Source organism: Myotis davidii, unplaced genomic scaffold (genome assembly GCF_000327345.1).
Source record: "Myotis davidii unplaced genomic scaffold, ASM32734v1 scaffold745, whole genome shotgun sequence".
NCBI lineage: Eukaryota > Metazoa > Chordata > Mammalia > Chiroptera > Vespertilionidae > Myotis > Myotis davidii.
The window spans coordinates 215,164-226,470 of NW_006297146.1; the positions used below are offsets into that span (position 1 = coordinate 215,164).

Sequence of the window (11,307 nt, forward strand, 5' to 3'; positions counted from 1 at the left end):
AGAGGCAGAGGGGGCAGGTGTGCCAGATGTGTTAGCCAAGCCCGGCCATGAGCCTTTGCCTTGGATGATGGACTGTTTCTGAGCCAGTTCCCTGTGTGTATGTGTGTGTGTGTGTGTGTGTGATTATTGATTTCAAAGAGGAAGAGAGAGGGAGAAATAGAAACATCAATGATGAGAGAATCATTGATTGGCTACCTCCTGCACACCCCCTACTGGGGACTGAGCTGCAACCCAGGCATGTGCCCTTGACCGGAATCAAACCCGGGACCCTTCAGTCCGCAGGCCGACGCTCTATCCACTGAGCCAAACCAGCTAGGGCTCCACTTGATATGTTAATGAAATCTGTTGAAAGCTCCGCTGTGCTAAGAGCAATCAAGGGAAGCACCTTTCGTCCATGCTCTGCCCAGAAAAACACCAGGGACAGTGAGGGGATTTGAAGGTGGGACCAAAGAGAAAATTCTGGAAGGGGGAGCTCAGGGCTTCAAATGTGTTGGGACTGCTTGGCAGGTTGCCCCTTCCCACCTGAACCATGGGATTTGTTCTAAAAGGGAAGGCTGTTTCTTACATGTCACAAGTGGAGTCCCCCAGGCTTTAGGGATTGCCGTCAGACAGGAAAGGTCCCCGGTGGGTCCTCAGTCCTGCACACACCACACACACACAGGCACACACACACAGAGGCACGCACATGCACACCATACACATAGATGCGCACGCACACACATGCACACCATACACACATGCACACACACCATACACACAGGTGCGCGCACACACAGGCACACCGCACACACATGTGCACACATACACATGCACACCATACACATAGGCACACAGAGGCATGCACATACACACCATACACATGTGCACACACATATGCACACCATACACACCAGCACACACATGCACGTGCACATACATGCACACGACACACCCATGTGCACGCACACACAGGCACACAGGGAGATGCTCACACATGTATACCACACACATATATGCACATACGCATGCACACCACACACAGACACACCCGCACACACACACATGCTGGAAGCCAAACCTCTCTTCTCGGCATCTCCTCTTGGCCTGGGAGCTCCCCATGATTTTTCCCCACACAATCTCATATGAACTCCTCTCTCCTAGGCATCTGAAAACACCTGTCCAGGAATCAGGCTGTGTAAAACCTCGTATCAAAAGCTTTCTGAGACCAATTCTCCCACTTATCCAGCTATGAGATCTTAGACAAGTTCATCTCTGTGTCTGTTTCCTTACTTGTAAAATGGAGATAATAATAGTACCAACCCCTTATATTTATTGTGGGGACTAAGTGAATATATGAAAGCACTTAGAATAATGCATGGGCTACAGAAATCTCTCTACAATATTAACTACTGGTATCGATTATTCCACCGCAGGAGGATAGAGGCGGGCGTGAGGAGGAGAAAAGGAAACAACAGTCAGAGCTGCCTACCAAGGCCGGGCCCCACATCCCTCTCTGAGCTGTCAGCTGAGCCCCCAGCCCGAGGACAGCTCCTGGGCATGGAGACCCGGCAGGGCAGCCTTCCTCCTGACAGTGGGGTGTGGGTGGGCCTCAGGGGAGTTGGGATACCCCAAAACTGGGAGCAAAAGTGTTGTGCAGGTACATTTTTCTCCCAAAAGCTTCAAGTCTGTTGGAGAGATGGACAGAGGACATGCAGACAGACATGACAGTCAGACACTAGGGAACGCGGCGATTCTGCCTGCTCGGCAGGAAAACACAGGTCCTTGCCTCACCGTGGACGCGTGTGTGGATGTGTGTGACTCAGGTAATTCCATTTAACCCCTTTATTGACCATGCAGCCCACGCTGACAAAGGGCTCTCTCTACGCCAACCTTAGAGGGCTCATGGGTCCTGGGAAAACCTGCCCAGGGAGAACGTAACTCTCCAGGCAGAGAGCTCCTTTCCTGGGCATAGGGGAGGATTATCAGCCATGCTGGACGGAGGCCACGGTAGTGCATCAGGTCCCCGTGGAAGTCGTAAGCAGATTTTGCACGCTATTAATCTGCATCTGTTTGCACATCACTGCTGTCAGCAGCATCTGTCCAGGGAAGAGCAACCCAGCAATGGAAGGGGCATGGGCTTTGGGTTGGGCCAGCCTGGGTGCACTGGCTTCATCACTCCTGGCTGAGTGACCTTGGGCAAGGGTCTTCGTCATTCTGAGCTCGGTCTTTAAACCGGGGATGCTGATAAGGGTCCCACCTTGCAGGCTGTCAGGAGGATTAGCAATGAGGTGGCAGCGCTGGCACCGTGCCTGGCACACACTGGCTTAGAAGCTATGGAAGCTGCCGGATGGTGATGAAGATTGAGACGATGGTGGAGACACCTGTACTCTCTCTCCCTTGTTAGGCTAGCAGTTTCCCCAACAGCTGGTGGTATCGCTTTCCCCCTTTTCCTTCTTCCTATCTCCTCTCTCTGCCGCCTCACCTCTGCCCCCCTCAAAAAAATCAGATCTAGAGGGGGGTCCACACATTCCAAAGCCACCAGACCACCCTGGTGGGCTGTGCCCCCTTGAGGGAAGAGTGGGAACACCCATCGCCTCCGTTAGGGCTCTGTCTTTCCACCTGCCCTTGCCCCCAGCCTCACTCCTACCTCACGTTGTCATGCTTCTGGATGTAAATCTTATGGAACATCATATCCTCCTGCTTGGCGTTGATGTCTGCTTTCATCTCCATGGCAACATGCCGGGGAAGGACAGATAGCAGGAGCCGCTCCTGGGGAGGGAAGCAGATGCTTTTGTCTCAGCTCCTTTCACCTGCCTGGCAGTCAGGCCCCTCTCCTCTCCAGGTGGTCTCCTCCACACCTGTGCCCCCACCTGCAGGAAAACCCCTCCGACTCTCCTCAAACTCAGGGGACGCCTGCCGGTCCTCGGCGCACACGGGGAAGGTGCTCCTGGTGGCCCTGCAGCGCTGGGCACCTGAGTCAGAACCCTACCTGTCGCCAGAGACGGCGTGACCTTGGGCAAATTATTGGGCTTCTCTGAGCCCCAGGCTCCTCACCTGCCAATAAGGATAGGGTTGCTAAGAGCGTGAAATCCATCCAGTCAGTCATCAAGTATTTATTGAGCATCTGCCATGTTCCAGGCAATGCGCTGGGTGCCAGCAGTCATACTGTGAGCTAGACCGTGAGCTGGAACCTCCTTCACGAGGTTCCTGGGGAGGGAGGGGGCCCTGGGCAGGGGTCCCTGAGGAAAAGCGGGAGGTAACAGGAGACTTTGTGGGACCAGAAAAGTGAGGTGAGGAGGGAGCTCCATATTCACACAGGAGACAGTGGCCCGGGAGAGAGGGAAGGCGCTTTGAGAAACAAGTTCAAACCTGTTGAGGAGGTGGGAGAGAAGCAGGGAGGGGGCCAGAGCCTCGCTGTGGACAAGGAGGGTCCTGGAGCCTGTGTGGGGCCTGGACCTTGCCCTGATCTGGGTTCTCCTCCAGGCCTGCCTGCTCTGAGAGGCCCAGCTGCTCCCGGCGGTCAGCCTCTGCCTGCTCTCTCCCCAGCCCACAGCCCACTGCCCACTGCCTACTGCCCACTGCCCATGCCAGGCTCGCTCTTGGAATTCTCCCATCGGGAGCCTTTCAGCCTCGGCCCTCCTCATCCTGCTGTCCTTCAGTGGCCTCCCCACCCCTCCAGTGGTCCTGAGACTCTTCTGGCCCCTCCCCCGCCCCCTGGCCCCAGGTGAAAATTACCAACATCTGCTCACTCCTGCCCTCTGGGGGTGAGGCTTCCTCCAGCACCTCTGTGGGCCCCTCTCACCCCCTATCTCCCATCCAAGGCTCCAGAGTCTCCAGCTGCCCACCCGATGTCTGGTCACTTGACCCCATGCCCTAGACCACACTCGCCTTCCATGGTTTTTCATTCCCCAGTGCCTCCTCATTTCAAGTCCCCTGCCATGCCCATGACACCCCCATTTTTCTGATCCCCAAGGGTCAAGACCCTGCCCATGTAACTGCTCTTACTTCTCAGAACTCATAGACTGACCAGGTCCTGCTGGTTTGGACACAAGCTCCTGGACTTGTTCTGTCTGTTCTGCATCCACCTCCACCGTCCACATGCAGTTCTCACCCGCCTGCCAGACAGCCACTCCTCAGCCCTGTGTGGCCGCCTCTCCAGTACACGGCCCTTCTCATGTCACTCTCCTGCTCCAAACTCCAAAGCTCCCCTGGGCTCCACCAGACACATCAAGTGTGGATTCTTCTGGACTCACTGAGCCCACTCCTATGTTCCACTCCACCCGCCCCCTTGCCTGCCCTGACACGCTCCCACCACCCAGACCTGGCTGCCGTCCTCCTTCCAAGCACCTCTCCCCACCCCCGCCTCGGCCTCTAGCAGGCATAGGCCTCCTTCAGATCGGCCTCTAGCAGGCATAGGCCTCCTGCTGATCGGCCTCTAGCAGGCATAGGCCTCCTGCTGATCGGCCTCTAGCAGGTCTAGGCCTCCTGCTGTGCTGCCTCTAGCAGGTCCAGGCCTCCTGCTGATCGGCCTCTAGCAGGTCTAGGCCTCCTGCAGATCAGCCTGTAACAGGTCTAGGCCTCCTTCAGGTCGAGCCTGGATGACAGGCGGCCTCCGCCCACACTGGGTGCTCTGTCTCAAAGCTTGCCACCTTTGATCTATCCTCCACTGTAAGCCAGCGAGTGATCTTCCTAAAACACACACCTGACCATATTGCTGGCCCAAATAAAACCCTCCTATGCCTCTGGAAGCTTGCAGAATCATCCCACGCCCCAACCTGGCCTCAAGGTCTCCAGGATCTGGCTCCTGTCTCCCTCCCACTCCCAGGCTCCCCTCCCAGCAACCCCTGAACAGAAATCTGCACTCTGTTCCGGAGAGGGGAAACCAAGCTTCTGGTGGCTTTTGCACACAGCCCCTCAGCTAGACTGACCATCCTCACACACACAGGCTCACTGCCTCCCCAGGATGGGGTCCTGGTTTGGGCTGTCAGCATCCCCTCCCCACCTGGGCCTTCCTTAGAGCCCTGCTCACTCTGCATTTCAATGACCTATGTACCTATTTCCCTTCAGTGTAAGCAATGAGATGCCTCCCTGGGATGGAGCTGTGTCCTGTTCCCCTCCACGGCCCCCAGCCAAACACTGGGGCACTGGTGAGGGATGCTGCTCCCTGTGGTTGGCCTGGTCTCTCCAGGCGTCTGTGAGCATGGCCACTGAAGGCCATCTCGCATTTACCGAACTCACAGCGAACAGTCATTGGTGACAGAAACACAAACTAAAGGATGAGTCGGTGAAAATATCGGATGGCTGGGAGAATGTGTGCTACAAATTGTGTAGGTTCAAATCGTGTAGTCATCAACTCTGCTGATGACGTCTTCAGAGGCTGAGGGTCAGGAGTGGGCAGAAGGCGGCCGGGGAATCATGCCAAGTCCCCTGGTCATGCAGCACCTGGAAGAGTCACCCTTCCTGTCGCAGGCAGGTGAGACCGAGATGTGCTGCGTGAGGAGCGCCTGTCCCCATGAAGCACACCACACCTCCCCGCCCCCGGTAGCTTGGCTGGAACATGGTGCTGCAAACCTATTTTCTCCCCCAGGTCCCTGTGGACTTGCTGGAATGCCTGGCCTGGCCAGGGCCAGAGCAAGTAAACTACGTGAGCTGTAAAGTGCAAATTTTCCTGGAGAAGGGCAGGTGCAGAAGTGAGAGGGACAGTCCCTAATGTGGAAAGAGAAGGACGATGTCCTGCTCCAGAAGAGAGGTGCTGGGCCGGGAACTGAGGTGAGAGAGGGGGATGTGAGGCATGCAGGGGCTTGGGAGTGAGGGGGGTGCAGAAGTGAGGTAAGCTTGTCAAGGAGACAGTCGGACCTCTCAGGGACACCGCCAGGCCCAAATTTCCTTCAAGAGGCAGGACCAGGAGCCCGACCGGGCCAGGAGTACATGGAGCAAGGCTGGTCTCCTCTAGACAGGAGCAGCTGGGACCTGGCTAGATGAGAGGAGATGCAGGCTGGAGGGAGGCTGACACAGGTGGGGACTGGGGGGGGGGGGGGGGGGGGGGGGGGGGGGGGGGGGGGGGGGGGGGGGGGGGGGGGGGGGCTGTGGAGACACCTCGGAGCTTTATCCCCTTGCTCAACTGTCTGGATGTCACCAGCCTGTATCCCTGTAACTCCCCTAGGATACAGCCAGACAGTCAGAGACTCCCTCACGTTGCGGGAAAACTACTGCGTAGTCAGGGCCCACAGCACACACTCCCTGCCGGCCAGGGAATGCTGACACTCTCACAATCCAACTCAGGGGTCCTCAAACTACGGCCCACAGGCCACATGCAAATACAAATATTGTATTTGTTCCCGTTTTGTTTTTTTACTTCGAAATAAGATATGTGCAGTGTGCATAGGAATTTGTTCATAGGTTTTTTTAAACTATAGTCCCGCCCTCCAACGGTCTGAGGGACAGTGAACTGGCCCCCTGTTTAAAAAGTCTGAGGACCCCTGATCCACCTCATTAGCCTCTGGGGAAGGGGAGGAGGAGGAGAGGGTGCCTCCCTGCTGCCAGACCTGGACTGCCCGGCTTATTTGCAAAATCCCAGGGGGGGCTGAAGAGACAGTGGGCCAGCACTGGGGGTAGAGCCCTTCCTTCAGGCTCTCCTAGAGCATTCCCACAGAGCCAGGAATGTGGGCGCCCTCCAGGAGAAACATTCCCGGGCTGGGCCCCCACCCAGGGAGGTGGGGCTGGGCAGCTGTTGGAGCACAGCTGGTGGGGAGGTCAGTCTGGAGTCTGCTCCCCGCCAGCTGTGCAGAGGCAGGCGCTCACTCACCTGCTGCTGGTTCTCCCGCTGAGAGTGGAGTCGCGCCTGGATGCACTCCCGGGTCTCCTGGAAGGCTTGTCTCTGGGAGACCTCGGCCGGGTAGTGGGTGCAGACGCCCACGATGTTGGTGCAGGAGAAAATGAGGACATTGGAGACGAGCTGCAGAGGGAGAGATGAGGAAGGACACCATGCTCAGGCCTGGAGCCGACACCAGTCATTGGAGCCCCAGAGCATGAGGCTCCCAGGCCCCATCTTAGCAAACACACACTCAAATGCCAGCAGACAGATGCCAAGGAAGCTGGCAGCAGCCAGGCATTGTTGGTCGGGCTCTCTGATGTCCTCAGAGCCCACAGCCTGTGATGGCCTGTGATGGCATATGGCCCTAGGGGCACCGAGCACGCTAAACGTGTCCATAGTACCAAAGGTGGAAAGGTTAGGTGCACTGGGGATTCTGTGACTGCCTGGGTGTGTGCTGGGGGTGCAGGAGCCTGCAAGGAAGGCTCCATGAGGGTGGCGGGACTTCAGTTTTAGAAAGTGTGATAGCATCCAGCATGAACAAAGGGCTGCCCTTTTGCAGAGAAGTCCTAGCTCATTACTCCCCAGGGATCAGCGGCAATGAAACAAGTACTGACGCTCACCGTGAGCTCCCAGCACTGTGCTAATGAGAGAAGGAAAAGGTCCCTGGCGATCAGTACCCACAGGGGGTCTCGTCTCCTCTCCCTAGGCTTCCATTCTTCCTCTGCACCAGCACCAAGGCCCCCGGCACCCCACCACACCGGCTGGCGAGCACCCCCCACCATCCCCTGCCCCTCACGGATGCCCTTCTCTGTGCTGCCTGGGATGTGCCTGTGGAAAAATACCACTGCCCCTCGGGTCACAGGGACAAGGTTGGAATTCTTTTGAAAAGATTATTGACTGAAAAGCTACGGGGAAACAAAACACAACACAAGCCACAAAAGCAAGTTGACATGGTACATTTTAGATACCGACAAAGGTGCTGTTTAGCCAAGATTTCTTTTGGCAGGTTCAGTCCTGGGGTATGTGGGTAAGCTATCCTGGTCCTGCTCTCTCCTCAGGCCACACAGGCCACACAAACGCTCGGACTTCTAGGCCTCGAAAATTTAATGTCAGACTCAACTGCAGAAGGAAAGCCCAGGCCGGCCCTGCCCCTTGCACTGTGGTCCCTAGTCCTCTTGTCCATTTCGATCTCAAAAGACTTCCTCTGGGCACCAGCCGCCTGGCAGTGGCCCAGCAGGCCACCCCCTCACTCTTCTCCCAGGGCCGCTTTGTCTCTAGGACAGAGGTCCTGCTTTGACTCAGGGCTGTGTTGTGCGTGAGGCTTTCCCCCACCCCGGCTCTGAGGTGGTCCAGACCATGCAGGGTCCTCAGCCAGCCCAGGCCTGGAGGTTGCGTGGACTCCATGCTGGATGCGGGACCATCTCTCCCTGAGACATTCTGGAACGCGTCTGCCCTAGTCTATGAACAGGAGGGGACTGTCTCCTTCCCATCTTGAAATCTTGCCCTCTCCGCGACTGCACAGTAAATTCTGGTTTTCTGGCCAAAGGATACCTCCCAGGTACCGTCAGGGAAGGGGCAAACTCAGATTATCAGCTCTACCAACTGCTGATGACTCATAGCCCCCACAACCCACCCCAAACCCCATCCACCCCAGAATCCTATCATCATTTTACGTAAACAGGTGGCAGAAAACCCAGTCTATTCGCCACAGGAAAGAAGACCCCTGCTCTACAGAAGCTGACAATCTAAACGAGGAGATAAGTAGTCAAGACCGGGAATGAAGGACCGGCAACAGGAAGCATAAACTGACTCATACTAGAGCAAGAGGGAATGCGGGGTACTGAGAGACCTCTGGGCAAGCCCGGGGTGCACTGGGCCTGGGTTAGAGATATGTTTGGGGAGGCTGACATGCATGGGGAAGGGCCTCCCTGGAGAGGGTACACAGGAAGAGACCCTCAGACCAGGGAGGAGATGGCCCAGGAAAGAGGTCTTGTCTGCAGCATTAACCCATGCTGTGACACCCTCTAGTAGTCACCGGGGACCACTGAGGGAGGACTAAGAGAAAGTGAGATGAGGAGGTGAAGGCTGAAGGTACAGGTGACAGGGAACTCCAAAAAACGCTCTAGTTAGGAGACATCTTTAGAAAGGAGAGAGGAAGGTGCCAGGTGACAAAAACAGGAGTGAGATATAATAGGGGAAAACTAAAAACATTTCCCTTAAAATCAGAAACAGGACAGGAGGTCCACTTCCACCACTCTTACTGGACATAGTGCTGGAATCAGCCACAGCACTCAGGCAAGAAGAAATAAAAGGCATCCACACTGGGAAGGAAGAACTGACACTGTCGTTATTTGCAGATGACATGATACCGTATATAGAGAACTCTGAAGATTCCACCAAAAATCTATTAGAACTGATAAATGAACTCAGTGAAGTAGCAGGATACAGAATAAATATTCAGAAATTGGTTGCATTTTTATACACCAATAATGAACTATCAAAAAGAGAAAACAAGAAAACAATCCCATTTACAATTGCGTCCTAAAAAAATATAACTAAAAAATCTGGGAATAAATTTAACCAAGGAGGTAAAAGCCCTGTACTTGAAAAATTGTAAGTATTGAAGTAAGAAAATGAAACAAATAAATGGCAGCATTATACAGTGCTCATGGATAGAAAGAATTAACATCATTAAAATATCTATACTACCCCAAAGCAATCTATAGATTCAACACAATTCTTATCAAAATGTCAACAGTGTATTTCACAGAACTAGAGAAAATACTAATCCAAAAATCTTTATGAAATCACAAAAGACACCCAGTAGCCACAGCAATCTTAAGAAAGAAGAACAAAGTTGAAGGTATCATGCTACCTGATAATCAAACTATACTACAAAGCTATAGCAATCAAAACAGCATGGCACTGGCATAAAAAATATATAGATAGACCAATGGCACAGAATAGAGAGCCCAGAAACAAACCCACACCTACTAGTATATTGTCAATTAATATTTGACAAAGGTGACAAGACATATAGGGTGGGGAAAAAGAAGGTTTACAGCTGTGACTATGCAAAACACAGTCCTATTCTTGTATTATTTTTTTATTAATTATTGTATTATTTTTCCATTTGGACAACTGTACTAGTAAATCTACTTTCCCCCCAGTATGTACAATGGGGTAAAGACAGTCTTATCAATAAATGGTGTTGGGTAAATTGGACAGATACATGCAGAGAAAAAAAAAGAAACTAGACCACCATCTTACATTATATACAAAATATAAATAATAAACTCAAAATGGATTAAAGGCTTAAATGTAAAACTTGAAAGCATAAAACTAGAAGAAAACACAGGCAGTAAAATCCCTGACATTTCTCTTAGCAATATTTTTTCTAATAGTTCAAAAGAATATATGCACCCTTATGTTCATTGCAGCGTTATTTACAATAACTAAGACTGGAAGCTGCCCAAGTGCCCATCGATAGGTTGAGTGGATAAAAAAGCTGTGGTACATTTACACAATGGAATATTACTCAGCCATAAAAATAGAAGAAAACCTTACTTTTGTGACAGTATGAATGGAGAGCATTATGCTAAGTGAAATAAGCCAGTCAGAGGAAGACAAATCCATATGATTTCACATATATGTGGAATCTAATGAACAATATAAATGAACAAACAGAAACAAACTCACAGATACAAGGAACAGACTGATGGTTGCCGGAGAGGAAGAGGTGTGGGGGACCGGGTAAAAAAGGTGAAGGAATTGAGAAGTACATATTGGTAGTTACAAAATAGTCATGGGGATGTAAAGTACAGCATAGGGAATATAGTCAATAATATTGTAATAACTGTGTATGGTGCCCAGAGGATACTGGAAATATTGGGGGGAACATTTTGTCTAATCACTATGCTGTACACCTGAAACTAATAACAAAATAATACTGAATGCAAGCTCTAATTGAAAAACTTTAAAAAAAAAAGTCTTTTTAAGGAAAGTAAAAAGACAACGACAGAATTGAATTATCTGCATATCATATATTCCACCTTTTGTTTTGACAAGTATATAAAGGCAACTAATGGAGAAAGGATAATCTTTTCAATATATGGTGCCAGAACAATTGGATATCCATATGATCAACTCAAGTCACACAAAATATGCAAAAATTTCCTAATGGTTCATAGGCCTAAATGTAAAACCTGAAACTATTAAACTTCCTGAAAAAAATATAAAACTTTGAGTTAGGCAAAAAAAATTTTTATATATAACAGCAAAATCATGATCTATAAAAAGGGAGAAATGGATTAGACTTCATCAAAATGAAGAACATTTGCCTTCAAAAGGCATCTACACTAATAAAAGAGAAAAATGGTAATTGGCGTACGACGCTACCCTTTTCATTGGCTAATCAGGGCTATATGCAAATTAACTGCCAACAAGATGGCGGTTAATTTGCATATGTAGGCACAATGCAGGGAGGCGAAAGGGAAAGCAGGAAGAAGCCCCCT

At 51.8% G+C, this 11,307-nt stretch overlaps 1 protein-coding gene across 1 annotated transcript in view; it reads right to left on the minus strand.

Moving 5' to 3' along the window:
- The window catches only part of ADCY5 (adenylate cyclase 5), a gene marked incomplete at its 5' end in the record, with an annotated part of 169,859 nt that overhangs the window by 74,132 nt on the left and 84,420 nt on the right, over nt 1-11,307 (minus strand). The window contains 2 exons of the mRNA XM_006772897.2: nt 2,627-2,748; nt 6,785-6,934. Coding sequence (XP_006772960.1) covers nt 2,627-2,748; nt 6,785-6,934 — 272 coding nt within the window. The remainder of the gene's footprint in view (nt 1-2,626; nt 2,749-6,784; nt 6,935-11,307) is intronic.